The sequence below is a fragment of the Helianthus annuus genome, chromosome 15 (assembly GCF_002127325.2).
Source record: "Helianthus annuus cultivar XRQ/B chromosome 15, HanXRQr2.0-SUNRISE, whole genome shotgun sequence".
In the NCBI taxonomy this organism is placed as follows: domain Eukaryota; kingdom Viridiplantae; phylum Streptophyta; class Magnoliopsida; order Asterales; family Asteraceae; genus Helianthus; species Helianthus annuus.
The window spans coordinates 102,457,359-102,474,521 of NC_035447.2; the positions used below are offsets into that span (position 1 = coordinate 102,457,359).

The 17,163-nt window shown below is 33.2% G+C and overlaps 1 protein-coding gene across 1 annotated transcript; it reads left to right on the forward strand.

Moving 5' to 3' along the window:
• Positions 1–11,687: 11,687 nt before the first annotated feature.
• LOC110922938 (cytochrome P450 81Q32) lies at positions 11,688–16,879 on the forward strand. The gene is made up of 2 exons (XM_022167130.2): positions 11,688–12,805; positions 16,044–16,879. Exons 1-2 carry the CDS (start codon positions 11,882–11,884, stop codon positions 16,659–16,661), a joined length of 1,542 nt encoding a protein of 513 aa, XP_022022822.1. The 5' UTR covers positions 11,688–11,881; the 3' UTR covers positions 16,662–16,879.
• Positions 16,880–17,163: the final 284 nt, after the last annotated feature.

Consider the following 17,163-nt stretch of genomic DNA (forward strand, 5'->3'; position numbering starts at 1 on the left):
TTGTTAGTGAGCGTGGTATCCAAGTTGATCCCCCCAAAATAGAAGCCATTATGAATTGGGAAGCACCAAAGACGCCTACAGAAATTCGCAGCTTTCTGGGTTTAGCTGGATATTATAGAAGATTCATTGAGAATTTCTCAAGAATAGCTGCCCCATTAACTTCTTTGACCCGTAAGAATGTGAAATTTGACTGGGGTCCAAAGCAACAGGAATCCTTTGAGATTCTAAAGCAAAGACTGAGCAATGCTCCGGTATTATCTTTACCGGAAGGAGTAGAAGAGTTTATTGTATATTGTGATGCTTCACACACCGGTATGGGGTGTGTACTTATGCAGCGAGGCAAGGTAATCGCCTATGCATCACGACAACTGAAGATGCATGAAAAGAATTACACCACCCATGATTTGGAATTGGGTGTCGTTGTATTCGCATTAAAGTTGTGGAGACATTATTTGTATGGAACTAAATGTGTGATCTATTCAGATCACAAAAGTCTCCAACACTTGTTCAATCAGAAAGAGCTCAATATGAGACAACGCCGTTGGATGGAAACTCTGAATGACTATGATTGCGAGATACGCTACCATCCAGGTAAAGCGAACGTGGTCGCTGATGCTCTAAGCCGAAAAGAAAGAGTTAAACCAATCAGGATCAATGCCAAGAGCATTGAGTTAAAGAATAGTCTGAATGAAAGACTATTAGCTGCACAGAAAGATGTTGTTTTGGAAGATAACCTTCCAAATGAAAAGTTAGGTGTAACTGCTGAGCAGTTAACACCTGGGAAGGATGGAATCCTCAGCATGAATGGAAGAATTTGGGTTCCTATTCAAGGAGGACTTCGAGATGTAATCCTCCAGGAAGCTCACAACTCCAAGTATTCAGTTCACCCTGGAGGTGACAAAATGTATCAGGATTTGAAGGCTAATTATTGGTGGATAGGTTTGAAGAATTCTATTGCCACACATGTAGCTAAGTGCCTGACTTGTGCTCAGATTAAAGCTGAACATCAAAAGCCTTCAGGTCTGCTTCAACAACCAGAACTCCCTACGTGGAAGTCGGGGATGGTAACCATGGATTTCATAACCAAGTTACCTAAAACAAGGCATGGAAACGACAACATATGGGTTATTGTAGATAGACTGACTAAGTCAGCACATTTCTTACCCATCAAGGAGACTCATAGCTCCGACAAGTTAGCCCAGTTATACGTAGATAAGATTGTAGCTCTTCACGAAGTACCGGCGTCGATTATCTCTGACAGAGATACAAGGTACACTTCACACTTTTGGAAAAGTTTCCAACAATCTTTGGGCACACGTTTCAACTTTAGTACTTCTTACCATCCTCAGACAGATGGACAGAGCGAGCGTACGATTCAAACTTTAGAAGACATGCTTCGTATGTGTGTTATTGATTTAGGTGGTAGTTGGGATGACCACCTACCATTGATCGAGTTCTCCTATAACAATAGCTACCATACAAGCATTCAAGCTGCGCCTTTTGAGGCATTATATGGTAGAAAATGCAGAACACCTATCTGTTGGGCAGAGGTAGGAGAAGCTCAGTTATCAGGACCTGTTATAGTCCTTGAAACAACGGACAAGATTGTCCAGATTCGTGATCGCCTGAAAGCAGCCAGGAATAGGCAGAAAAGTTATGCTGATAAGAGGTGAAAGCCTCTAAAGTTTGAGGTTGGCGATAAAGTCTTACTGAAAGTATCACCCTAGAAAGGTGTGATGCATTTTGGTAAGAAGGGCAAGTTAAGCCCTAGGTATATTGGACCATTCGAGATTATTGAATGTGTCGGCAGTGTAGCTTACAAGCTAAACTTGCCTGAGAAGGTAAGTGGGATTCATAATGTATTCCACATTTGTAATCTCAAGAAATGCCTAGCCGATGAATCGCTAGCTTTGTCTCAAAAAGACTTACAGATTGATGAAAGTTTGAGATTTGTTGAAAGACCTATATCGATCGAGGATCGACAGGTTAAAAGGCTGCAAAGAAAGCATGTGCCTATAGTAAAGGTCAAATGGGATGCCCGTAGAGGTCCCGAGTATACGTGGGAAATCGAGTCCACTATGAGACATAAATACACTCACTTATTCCAGTAAATCTCGAGGTCGAGATTTCTTTTAAGGGGGTGAGGATGTAGCACCACGTAAAAATGTGTCCAATTATGTAAAGACACATGTCCTAAACTCTAAATATGTGAAAGATTGAGTTTGAAGGACTAAAGTTAACAAATGGTGAAGTTATGTATGCAAAGGGACTAAAAGTGTCAACATGCCAAACTTGATCCTCTGAATGACAATAAGCGGATAATATATTCTTAATCAAGTGAATGATTGAATATAACGAGTCGTTTATAAATATAATCGGGAGATTATAAAGCTACAGGGATTAAACGTGTCAACATGTTAATTCTAACTCTGAGTGACCTCTTAATATTCCTAAAGCTTTGCAAAGTATAAAATGCACCCTCATACATATCTGACAATTAATCCATAAAAATGCGGATGAATTTGGGATAATACATTCAATTTTCATGAGATAAGTTCTCACATGCCAAAAGCCGACAATACTTCATTATGGCCATTTTTTAAAGAGTCCAAGGAAGACACAAATGCATGGCATCATATTCTAGCAAAGCAGACCGAATTATGTGGACTATTCCTACTAAAATTATCTGAAAAGTCGGGTTAAAGAAATGCATGGTCAAGTATATGAAAGTCCTAAAATTTTTGTCCTCTGGTCATCGGTTACGGACTGTATGGCCCTAGGCTTACGGTCTGCAAAGAAGTAACTGGGCGATGTAATTCAGGTTCGGTTACGGACCGCATTCATTGGGACTTACGGTTCGTAAGAGTTGAATACGGACCGCAAGGGTTTCAGCTTATGGTCCGTAAGCTTGTCACTGGGTAGAAATTTGGACAGATGTATGTTTCAGCTGTTAAACCGACTCAAACTTACTTGTTTCGAAACCTTGGACTTTTGGACGGTTTTATAAACCACTAGGATACCTGGGGTGATCCTAGGGCCTCCTTACCAGCTGCAAGCAATCCAAGAGATTGAAATGCACTATATAAGAAGCCTTAGTGTTGAGTTCTCATACTCACTTTTGCAAATAATCTTCAAACCAACCTTTGGAGCTTTGCAAGGACTAGGAGAAGACTTAGAAGTGTAGAAAAGACAGCTTGGACCTTTAGTAAGCTTCTAATTACTTATTTAGTCGTTTTAATTAGCTTAATTGTCTAGAAGTCAAACTTATCGTAATTTAAATTTGACTTTCGTTTTAGTTACATATGGACCAACCACTGATCAAATTGAAAGTGGTTATGAAACCATATTAAGGTAGGTGATTAACCCCTAAAAGGGCACCTCCTAATTATCTCATTTGACTAGTCAATTGTCGGGTCAAAGTAGTTTGACAAAAAGTCAAACTGGACAGAATGTTTGAAAATGATTAAAATTAATAAAACAGAAGTTCTAAATTATATTTTAACATTCTAATGACTTAGTAATTAATATTAGAACATGTTTTATCAGTCCTAACTCGACAATTAATAGTCTAAGGTCAGTTTATAACCGAAAGTCGCAAAAGCTTGACTTTTGCTTTGACTTTCAGTTCTGACCCGTTTAAGCTTGATTCTTCCATGTTTTAAGCTTCCATTAGGACCACATTACTTAGTAGTATAACCCTCTGGAGTTATATTGCATGGTGCCTAGTGGTTTGAATTATATGCATGTGATCGTTAATATGCTTAAAAATGCCATAAATGCCCTTTTGACATACAACTGAGATTTTTAGCAATATGAATGGACTAACACCCTTGCTGCTGATATTTAGACTTGTTCCGAAAATTCGACATCAGTTTGAGGTCATTAGCGTAATTAGAAAGCTTTTTATTAATTAAATGGCGTAATTAGCATAAAGCCTATCCAAACCCAATTTTCGACACCAAACTTTTTACCTACTGATGTAAAATAATATTTTGGGATTTTTGAAGATTTTTATTTATTTTTAGGCTGAGCGTAACATAGGATTATAGTTTGATTTCGGTAATTGTCGGTTTTACCCTTTTCATGCATAAAATGAGTTTTACATAACTTTTTAATGCCAAACCTTTTGCTATTGATTCTACATGATAAATAAAGTATTTTGAACTTTATAAACTGATCAAAAACTCAGATTTCCTATTTTAACCCAAATATCCCTTAAAACCGACTTTTAAGCGTTTTTAGCACCTAGTATGGGTCAAAAATATTTTTAGCATATAAAACTTATTACCCACTGATGTTTTAAGATAATTTATATAATTAAATAGTAAGCCAAAGTTTTTAAATTCAGAACTCTATTTTGACCTTTAAAGCTTATGTGAAATTACCAAAATGCCCCTACGGTGCATAGTTTGGTTATATAAGATAAATTTCACATATATAAAATACCCTACTGTTATAACTTATAAAAATACATATTTTATTAATTAGATCAGACCTGAAACTCAGTTTCACATTTAAACTCTTTTATGGGCATTAAAATTACCAAAATGCCCTTATGGGACTTATTTTGGTTTAAAATTATTTTTGGGCATATATGTTAACATCTTACTGATGTATTAACATATTTTGAGCATAATAACGATTAAGACCTGTATATAATTTATTTGGTTACCCGTTACGCGTTTATGCATTCGGATCGGGTTACGTGACTAGTTTACGTAAAATAGCCGAAACGGGCTTAACCTTATCATTAAATCCTCAAATTCCAGAATGTGTTTAGTTTACCCATATTATACAAGTATTCAAGCTTGTCGGGTCTAAACCACATTCTGTTCCGGTCTCCGCTTAATCTAGCGTTTAGAACCGTAAGGTTTCCTTCTAGCTAGTCGGTCTAAGTCCTTGACTTAATTAAAGACCCGTTAGCATCCTAATAGGTTAATAAACCTTCTATACAGATTAAATAGCTTCCGGTAGAAGGTGCCTTCAAAAAGCTTTAGGATTTTACTGTTAGCACCAGGTAAATACATTTAACTTATTTTCCCCTTATACGGGCTTGGGATATGGTATTATAATAATACCACTTGGTCGGGTATGAAATCATTTAATCGGATTGTGATTAATAAATTGCATAACCCATTTTAATCTGTTTTATTTGATAACATGAACATTGGGGGTTAACCTGACCGTGTCCTGGATATCCTCGGCTCATTTCATTTGAAAATGGCCACGACCTATGCACGGGGTGTAGGCATACACCTGACAGATGCAAATGTTAAATAATATATATAAACCCACATGTTGGGGATAACTCCTTTGTGGGTTCTATAAGTGGTGAGTCGGTTAATCACGACCGGCTTCCAACAGGCCCCAATTGTATGACAAACATATAAATCAGTATACAAGATTATCTTTAAATAATTGTCCCAAGTTATAAATGATTTGTGCCATGTGCACTTAAATCAATTTTCATAAATAATTTTCAAAAGATTCAGTTAAACTGTATTTACCAGTGTAAACTGACGTATTTTCTTAAAGACTGATTGACAGGTACCTCTCGTAATAGGCTGGAGCTATAGGGTGTCAATAGAGGATCTTGCAAATCCATAAGATACCTGAACTTTGTTGTTTTGTTTCTTTGTACATTTATGATCCGCTTGTGGATCTTATTACATTCCAGTCTGTATATTCATAAACTCGAACACTCAGACATTATGGTTTGTAACAGTTTATTACCCAAGCCTTCCGTTGTGCTATTATATTGTGTGTATTGACAAAGATGATATCAACTACGTCACGATACTCCCCACCGGGCCCACTGGTTGTATGTGGAAATGTCGGGGTGTGACATACACTGTATAACATGCTAAATTGTGTAACATGCTAAATTGTATAACACGCTAAATTGTATAACATGCTAAATTGTAAACATGCGACATTATAAACATGTGAAATTGTATAACATGCGACATTATAAACATGTGATTTTGTATAACATGCGGAATTGTATTTCATGCTTTTTATAACATGCGATTTGTTTAAGTAATAACATTATTGGAATGCTCACTGATGAATTCAACGTCTTCAAAATCAATATCGGTGTTTCGTCCGGTGTTGCTCTGTGGATCCATTGAAAATAACAATCGATTAAACTGATACGATTCATTACCGGGATAGTGATGTAACGAACTCATGATCCGCTTATTGAAGGAATTATCTAATTTGCCCTCTGCTGATTGAATGGATTATCTGATATACCCTATGTAGGAAAACTGAATCAGGGACACGTGTAGGGCTATTATGATCGCGTACGTAATGTATGATTAGAGGATTTGTATTCTACACTTCCTCTCTCTCTCTCTCTCTCTATATATATATATATATATATATATATAGACACACACAAGAGAGGGTTCAATTGAAAACCACTAGTTAGAGTGAAAACTCGAAAACTAACTAAAAAAGCCTAAAAAACATACAATTTTTTTTTATAAATTTTCGCTAGTTTTTATATATAAAAAAACTTTTTTTAAATTTTTTTTTTGTAGTGCACGTGTGCAATAATACACACATGTAGTATATATATAATGCACATGTGTTGTATAAGTTTTTTTTTTTTTGAAAAAAAGTTTTTTTTATATATAAAAAGTAACGAAAATTTCTAAAAAAAAATTGGCATGTTTTTTAGGCTTTTTAGTTAGTTTTCGAGTTTTCACTATAGCTAGTGGTTTTTAATTGAACCTTCCTCTCTCTCTCTCTCTCTCTCTCTCTCTCTATATATATATATATATATATATATATATATATAGGTAAAGTGTACAGTACAAATGCCCTTATCGTACATTACGTACGCTACAATCTCAGCCGTCAGATCATCTTCCCGCATTTTAAAAATCGCATATTGTTTTTTTATAACAATTTCGCATGTGATAATTTTTGATGAATTCGCATGTTGTTTTTTTGTATCAATTTCGCGTGTGATAATTTTTGATAAAATAGCATGTTGTTTTTTTATAACAATTTCACATGTGATAATTTTTGATGAATTCGCATGTTGTTTTTTTTTTACCAATTTCGCATGTGATAATTTTGCTGAAATAGCATGTTGTTTTTTTTGTAACAATTTCGCATGTGTTAATTTTGATGAAATCGCATGTTAAAAAACCAACATGCGAAATTGTTACAAAAAAACAACATGCGAATTCAATGCGGGAAGATGACCGGACGGCTGAGATTGTAGCGTACGTAATGTACAATAAGGGCATTTGTACGTTAACCTAACCCTATATATATATGGTAAGGTTCATGCGAGAACCACCCTTATTGCGAGAACCGCGAGAACCAATGTGAACACAAAATAAAATCTAAAAAAAAAATCAAAAAAGCATTCAAAATTTTTTTTAATATTTTTTTTTTAAATCGCTATATTTCGTTACCAAAAAAAAACTTTTTTTTTCGAGTAACAGTTATCCATGCACATGTGCATATGTATCATTACTTCGACAAATTCGGTAATACGTTATCAGGAATAGACAATTGCACTTTAATTTACAATACCATCTGTAATACACTACTTTTTACATTACCAATATTCAAGACGCACATGTGCATCATTAGGTATAACTATGATATAACGTGTTTTGGTACAAAAAGTTTATGATTTTGAATGGAGAAGTAGGCCCATATACATGTTTTTTGGTTAGTTATATCTAGTCGTTGATGGTTTGGTTATAGTTGTCAATTTATGATGTAATATGTTGATTGGATGGTATAAATGGAGTTTACATACATGTAATAAAGTGAAAATAGTGGTAATGGTATTGTATTATGGATGGTATGAGGTAATGGTATTGAATTATGGATGGTAGGAGGTAATGGTAGTGTATTATGGATGGTATGATAGATGAAAGGGAAAATGTAATCAAAGTAGTGTACCAAAACACCTTATTTCATGTTAATACATATAGATGCATATGTGCATTTCTAATATTGGTAAGGTAAAAAGTATTGTATTACACATGGTAGTGTAAATGAAAGTGCAATTGTCTAATATTTGTAATGAATTACGGAATTTGTCAAAGAAATGACAAAAATGCACATGTGCATGTTTGTGTATTATGGATGGAATGATAGATGAAAGAGAAAGTAGTGTACCAACACACCTTATTTCATGTTGATACATATAGATGCACATGTGCATTTCTAATTTTGTTAACGTAAAAAGTAGTGTATTATACGTGGTAGTGTAAATGAAAGTGCAATTGTCTAATATTTGTAATGAGTTACGGAATTTGTCAAAGAAATGATACAAATGCACATGTGCATGGATAACTGTGACTCGAAAAAAAAATTTGAATTTTTTTTTTTTTTGAAATTTTTTTTATATTATAAATGAAATATAGCGATTTTTCCAAAAAAAATCATAAAAAAAATATTTTTTTGGGTGTTTTTTAGATTTTATTAGGTATTACTTTTTGTGTTCACACTGGTTCTCGCGGTTCTTGAAATAAAGGGTGGTTCCTAACGGATCCTTCTCCTATATATATAGGGTAGGGATCCTGTACATTAATTCAGAAGTGTGAGAAGTGTATTATAACACTATATATAACACTATATAGCACCATATAAACACCGTATAACACTATGTAACACCATATAACACTATGTAACACTATATAACAATATATAACACTATACATCTATCATAGACATGCTATCAGACAAAATATAGTGTTATATTTGTTATATAGTGTTATATAGTGTTATATAGTGTTACATAGTGTTATATGGTGTTACATAGTGTTATACAGTGTTTATATGGTGTTATATAGTGTTATAATACACTTCTCACACTTCAGGATTAATGTACAGGATCCTCTACCTATATATATATATATATATATATATATATATATATATATATATATAACGATTATGCATCATAACCATTAATAATATTTAAAAACTAAAGATAAAGAAAAAAATCACCTAAATAAATATATATTTTATTTATCATCATAGTTAAATGTATACTAATGAATTCTAATTTTTGTAAGATTATACATTCATGTAACAATATTAATCAAAACTAGTATTTATTTAGAGGTCTAAAGCATTTAGATAAGAATTTTATTTTAATTATTATGTTTATAATTAATTGTTTTGGAATTATTAACGGTCTAGAATTTTATAGAATAAGCATAGGAATATATTTATAGATTTAAATATGTAAATTAAATTACTATAGTTTGAAGTATGTCATAATAATAATTTATTTATGTAAATTTGTGTACACCTTATTATAAAATTACATAATTCTATCTTTAATTTCGTGTATTACACGGGATCTGTAGTTTGTCACATGACAATTTCATGTCTCCTGAACTATTTATCTTGTCAAAACATTTTATCCCATTGTTTAAGTCAATAAATTTAATTTACGATTTAAATCAACTTCACTATTTTAGACAACTTAATTAATAATTCATTTCAATTTTTTATCATTAGATTTTTTAATTCAAAATACGTTTATAATCATCAATTAAATTGTTCAATTATATTTTTCTTAATTTTACAAATTGAAAACGATTGCGTAGCTAGGTAAGATCAAATTGAAAAAAAATGTGCATTAATTTGGCAACTACATATTATTATACATATCAAACAACAACAATAGTTTGCACTAATATACTTTTTGGTTCTTACATATTAACCGCTAATGTTTGTGCTTTCTCTCTTGCACCGGCCACCGTCTGGCTCCTGTCCTTTTTTATCATTATTTCTTTAAATTTACATGTTGTTGTGTGTGTGTGTGGGGGGGGGGGGGGGGTTGAGCGGAGAGTGGCTTGTTATGGTAGTTAAAAGCACGTTGCAATATCATCTGGTTTTTATCCAAACTCTTTTAGATAAAAACTATTAATTTTAGATAAAGATGGTAAAATTATCATTAAAATATCAGATATTATATACAAAGAAAATTGAAGATTTATGAATTATAACTACAACTTTTTATTTTTCATTATTATACATAATATATATAATTTAAATCATAAAAAGTATTTAAAGATTTATAAATTGTATCGTTTTTATTACTTAACTGGTGTAATACATATTTCTAACAAAGTTACTTAATATTAAAAGACAAATAGAGAAATTTGCCCTTACTTTATTTAACCCAATATTAAACGCTTTATTTATCCTCTAGCTAAATGTCATACATAATTTGTTACTAGTGGGTTAGTCTGCGCGATGCGACATATCTTTTAAAGAACACAATCTAACTCGACTTACTATAAACACTGATTATATTGTGATATTATTATTAGTAGTAGTATAACCTTAAGTATTTAAATAAGATAATATTTAATTTAAATAGTTTATTTAGTTATAAAAATACAAATAGCAGATGTAAATTTTAATCTTAATTTAAAAGAGTATTATAAATTAGATAAAACTTAATGTAGTAAATTAAATAATCTCATGTGAGGAGTGCATTAAGTAATAATGTATTAATTAAGAAAAATTTATTAAATAAGGGCAATCAACAACTAGTACATAGAGCAATTGTACTCTATACAGTAAAATTTGTCATAAGTGTCTTAAACTTTAAGGTACAATTAGCAATAAGACATGCGCGCGTTACGGCGCGGTACGTCGCAAACATCGAATGGATTAGTCTAAAAGTTATGTGATGTATTAATCATATGAAAACATGCATTTCAACGTATCTGATTGAACTCAACGGGAAAAAAACAGACGAAAAAACATTGAAACCCACACGCACGTTGCTGCGTGTTGATTCGCAAAATTTCGAACGAAACGTAAAACGAAAAACTTGCGAAAAATGAAAAGTATAGGGGGACCAAAGTTGGAAATAAAAAAGTGTTGGGGTTAAATTGAAAGTTTGAAAAGATTTGAGTTAAAACTAAAAAAGTCAAAGAGGTTAAATTGCATAAATATAAAACCTTTTGGATTAAAAGTAAAAAATGTAATTTTTTTTTTAAAAAACTCCCAATACAATCATTACAACTACATGAAGCAACAAAATGTTTGCTAATTTATAGTTTAGAAATTATGCCCTTCAAATGTATTATATAATAACTAGCATGATGGCCGTGCGATGCGGCGCAAGCGACACATCGCATTACGATATTTGTTTTTTGTAGTTTTCTTATTCATATAATATTTATTGTAATATCATTGTGATAGATATGCATCAAAAGCAAAGTAATCAGGTAATCAATTTCATTGTGTTGTGCATGGTTCGATCAATTCGGTTTTATAGTGTGACTCAAATTAGAATCAAAACATATGTTCAAATTTTAATAATACAATATTTTTTTTGAACTGCTATTTTTTTCACCTCCCAAAAATTGAAGTTTGATCTCCCATAAGAGATAATTTCTCATGACCATTAGGCTATAACCTAAGGGACAATAACAAAGTATTTAAGCTTAAAAAGGTTAGAAGTGTTTAAAAGTCTACCAATTAAATTAGCATATGAGCACCTTAACATCTAATAAGTGACGATCACAATTCATAAACCAGAGTTGCGTAATAATATCTACCTAGGTCGATCGTTTTTTATATTTTACTTTATTGTGTTAATTAGACAAAATTACCTATTCAATTAATCTAATCTCTCAAGTCTCAACTTATATATGTTCTTTAAATACTTAATAATTACTTCTTCAGCATAAATTCGATCATTCAACCATCTTACGTACCACTAACATAAAAAAAGTAATGAGAAGAAGTATGGTGTACACTTAATGACTTTTGACTTTATATTCTAAGAGATATATGGCAAGTAGGCTACTTTTTATATTATAAATACATTGTTATCTTTGTAACAAATCTATACAAGAAAACCTCAAACTAGAACATGGAGGCACTTTATGTGATCCTCTCCATCGTTACCATTATATGGATTACCAACCTTGCCCTTGTAAAGAATAAAAATTTACCACCAACCCCATTCCCATGCATACCCATAATAGGCCATCTTTACTTGGTGAAAAGCCCTCTCTACCGAGCCTTAGGTAAACTATCAAACCGTCATGGTCCCATGCTCATGCTCTGGTTTGGCTCTCGTCGGGCGTTGTTGGTTTCGTCTCCTGAGGCGGTGGAGGAATGCCTTACAACCAACGACGTTACTTTTGCCAACCGTCCTCATTTGCTTGCCGGGAAACACCTTGGGTATGGCTACACCACCCTTTCTTGGTCAAGCTATGGTGATCATTGGCGTAACTTACGTCGTATCGCCTCGCTTGAGCTCTTATCGGCTCATAGGTTACAAACCCTAAATTCTATTCGTGCCGAGGAGGTGAGGTTGTTGGCTAAGAAGGTGTACCTTAGAGCGGTGACTGATGAGATGGTGGAGATGAAGTCAATGTTTTTTGAGTTGATGTTGAATGTAATGATGATGATGATTGCGGGAAAGAGGTATTATGGTGATCAAGAGGTGGATGTGGAGGCGGCTCGACGGTTTAAGGAGATTGTAATGGAGACGTTTGTGTTAATGGAGACTACGAATGTGTCGGATTATTTGCCATGGTGGAAGTGGCTGGGAGGGAGGGAGTTGGAGAAGAGGATGGTGGCGTTGAGGGGAAAAAGAGATGGGTTTATGCAAGGTTTGTTAGAAGAGCATAGAAATGAAAAGAAACTAGTAGTTCTCACGACAGAGGGTGGTTGCACAGAGACGGCCATCAAGGAGATGGAACAAAAGAACTTGATTGAAGTTTTATTGAAGTTGCAAGAAACAGAACCTGAATATTACAAGGATGAAGTCATCAAAGGATTAATGCAGGTAAAAATGAAAAACTTATATATATTGCTGGATCTATTCACACATCCATCTTGCCTATTTACACATCCTTGAAACCCTAGACGACTCGTATAGGCTTACATGGGGCGTCTAAAAAAATAAAGTTAAGATTCCAAAAATTTAGTCATGCCTAAAAAAAAAACTTTTTGATGTAAGTTTTGAACATTAAATGTATAAGTACTTACCAACTCTTTTAACTACATATATTTTTTTTAAACGACTTAAATTGCATTAAACTAATCTAACTTTTGTTTAGAATTAAACTCAAAATCTTATATCTAAAAGACTTTCAGTTTTATTATCTGAGCTAGACACACAATGTTTTTTAAGTTTTTAAAAGACTATTGAATATTTAAGTACTCATTTAAGCTGTTTCTTTAGCTTTTTTTTTTTAAGTTTTTAAAAGACTATTGAATAATTAAGTACAAATTTAAGCTGTTTCTTTAGCTTTTTAAAATTAAAAAAAGTTCTCCATTATTTGGGTTCTTCTCTCTTATTTATTCTAAAAAAACAGTATGAACTTTTTTTTAATCCAACTAATACAAATAACTATATATGTTTTTAAATTTGAATTAATATATAGTATATTAACCTAACCTATTAAATATTCAATTTTTTTTTTAAATTAATCATAACACCGATTCTTGAGATTGTTTGACCTGGTCGGAGCAGTGAACTAGTGGTGCAAAGTAAAACAAAACTTAATATGAACATTACGTGTAAATATTTGATAAATAAACATACATATAAATATCTCGTTTGACGTAATTTTATAACTCTTTATTTTGTTATAACTTTATATCATGAAACTATTATCACGTTATAGTTTATACATTAATACAACACCAGAGGGTTGTTAGTAAAACAAAACTTAATATGAATAATTAAGTAATCATTTAATCAAAAAGTCTACAAATTTGACGTTACTATTTTTTTTTTTTTGACCGGATTTCCAGTTAACCGGTTTGCTTTATAAGACCATCTGAAGTGGATTTAGAAACTTCTAGAAATATGTGATGTCATTTGACAAATGCACATACTTCACTCCTAGATTCCATTCCACCGAGCCAAAGCTATTCTTGATTTCTTGGAATTTTTATATCATCATCATATTTTACCAAATTATTTTAAACAATTGAATAGAATGTTAATAAATATCTAAAACTTAATAATAATAATAATAAAGAAATACAAACTTCAACCATAATCCATTTATTTCAAAACCTTTCTTACATTTTTATATCACCATCATTTTTTTTACCAATTTTTTTAAAGCATGAATCAAGTTATTCTACAAAAACTTCTAATTATAAGAAGTGTAAGAAAAATTTATAGAGTGATAAGTGTCCAATAACCTAAAATTAAACTCACTACATCACCACCCAAAACCTAAACACCCACCCCCACCTCACCCCACCACCACCCAAAAACCTAACACCCCCCCCCCCCCCCGCCCCCCGGCAAAAAAAAAACATAAAAAAAAAACTATACCTCACCAAACCCCCCCCCCCCCAAAAAAAAAAAAAAAAAAAAACCTAACCCCCCCCCCCCCCGAAAAACCTAAAAAAAAATCTAAACACCCATCCCCACCCAAAAACCTAAACCCTCACCCCCTCAGCAATTTTTTTTTTTTTTTGGGGGGGGGGGGGGTAGGCCTGTTCACGAGCCGAGCCGAACCGAGCGGACCGTTGCTCGTGCTTGGCTCGTTTACAAACCGAACCGAGCGGAGCGGCTCATTTAAAACCGAGCCTCAAATCAAACGAGCATTTTTCGAGCAATAAAAATTCCGAGCGAGCGTCGAGCGAAGTTCGAGCGATTTGGACAACCATGCCGCCCGATTTAAATTTACTGAGAGAGGTAGTGACAATATTGGGTCTCAAGTTTTTATGTCTTTAAAAACATGCACATTTAATGGCACAATATTTTTCTTATTAATAACAATGTTGTGGCCAACGAGGCGATGATCATATGGCACGAACAATTACGTTGAGAGCAGGAGACGATCGACTTAGGGTAACGACATGAAACATTGAGGCGATGAACAAACTATCTTTTATCGGTTTAGGGTTTAACTTTTAGTTTCAATATTAATTTTTTTATTGGCGTGGTGCTAGTATGTATAGATATTGTTGTAAATTTGTATATCATTGACCTAAATCTAATAGAGTGGTACATATAAAACTATAAATTTAATTTATATTTTAGTATATATGTATGTGTAAGTGTGTATATATAAAGGTGTGTGTGTGTGTATGTATTATATGTAATTTATATTTGTGTGTGTATATATATATATACTAATTAAAATAATAATTCGAGCCGAACCGAGCCGAGCGGACCTTTGCTCATGCTTGGCTCGTTTACAAACCGAACCGAGCAGAGCGGCTCATTTACAATCGAGCGTCAAATCGAACGAGCATTTTCCGAGCAGTTTCCGAACGAGCGTCGAGCGAGCGACGAGCGGCGAGCGATTTGAACGGCCCTAGGGGGGGGGGTGGCTGATGGGGGAGGGGGTGGGTAGGGGTTTAGCCGTTTAGGTTTTTGGGTGGTGGTGAATGTTTAATTTTTTTTTTTTTTTGTAATGGGTTTTTTTAGGAGCCTTTATACCATTCTTACAATTTGAATCTTTTGTATTTAATCCTAATCTTTTAAAACAAATATATAAATAATTTAATTAATTAATATCTAAAGCGTAATAATAAAAAAAGATAAAAACAAATAGAAATACACACTTCACCGATAATCCATCAATGTAAAAAATATATTTACATTTCTTTTATAGGTATTTACATTTTCTACATCCCACAATATTTATAGTTACTTTTCATAATCAGATTATTTTAAGAAAGTTATATAAATAAATTACGAATAATTTAAATAAACCTAATACCTAATACTTAATAATTAAAAAAAAGATAAAAAAAATAAGTTAGAAATACAAACTTCACCCATAATCCAATTATAACAAAAATGCATTACATTTTTCTACATCATCGCCAAATTTTACATTTACTTTTAATAATTTATAATATTTTTAAAAAATTAAATATTATTGATAATATATTTAAATCAGTAGGTTATGTAGTTTTGTAATTTATAATTTTGCCTCTCGGAGTAAAGTGTAGATCAAGTACAAACGTACTATAATAATGGTTTCCTTTATTTGTATTTCAACATTTAAAATCATAAACTACATAATCGTTTCTTTTTTTTATGTAAGGTGCTACTATCAGCAGGAACCGATACATCAAGCGGAACAATGGAGTGGATGTTATCACTTTTGTTAAACAACCCCGAAGCTCTAAAGAAAGCGCAAGATGAGATCGACGATTATGTAGGCGAAGATCGTTTAGTGAACGAATCAGACTTAGCCAACCTTCCATATCTCCGAAGCATAATAAACGAGACAATGCGAATGTACCCTCCTGGTCCACTCGTGTTCCATGAGTCATCAAAGGATTGTATAGTGGGAGGGTACCATATCCCAAGTGGTACAATGCTATTGATGAACTTATGGGCCTTGCAAAATGACTCTAAGAATTGGGAAAACCCTAAGAAGTTTCAACCAGAAAGATTTCTAGGGTTAGAAGGTTCAAGAGACGGGTATAAGCTGATGCCATTTGGGTCGGGAAGGAGGAGGTGTCCAGCCGAAAACTTAGCCATGCGTATGATCGGGTTGGCGTTGGGTACGCTTATTCAATGCTTCGAGTGGGAAAGACCGAGTGAAGAGAGGATTGACATGACCGAAGGAAAGGGACTGACCATGCCTAAAGCTAAACCTTTGGTGGCAAAGTGTCAACCTCGTAGAAAGATGGCCAAATTGTTATCTCAAATGTGAAAGAATCCATTGATCATCATTTAAAGGCAGCATTAGATTAAGCCATTATATATATTATATGATATAGCTATTCATAGGTTTTTATTAGATTGAGCCACATCTATATATTATATGATATAGCTATTCATAGGCTTTTATGTTATTAAATCAAAAAACTAGAAAAGAAGCTATGTGAAAGAGTATTTTTTTTATAGTAAAGATTTATAATTTATTAATAACTTTGGCAACTTCTATAAAAGTTTTGTTTCTTCTATTGAAACTCTACTTTGTTAACGTGTTATTACTACTAGGGTTGTTCGGTCTCGCTTTTCTTGTTAATTTGGTTTTCGGTAAGGACACGTCTAAAATCGGTTTAAACCATGGTTGCAAAAGTCGCTAAGCGCTCCCTAGTCGGATTCGGGAGTACTCGGGAAGTACTCGGCTTAGGCGGAGATTACTCGGGGAGTAATTGGCCTGGGAGACCAGTACTCGTGCCTCGGCAGCCTACCTTGTAGCGAGTACT

Bases quoted from the DNA above. Each gene is read 5' to 3' on its own strand.
- LOC110922938 (XM_022167130.2), top strand. From the start codon at position 11,882: ATGGAGGCACTTTATGTGATCCTCTCCATCGTTACCATTATATGGATT. The intron at 12,806-16,043 runs GTAAAAATGAAA...TTTTTATGTAAG, and splicing joins TCATCAAAGGATTAATGCAG to GTGCTACTATCAGCAGGAAC.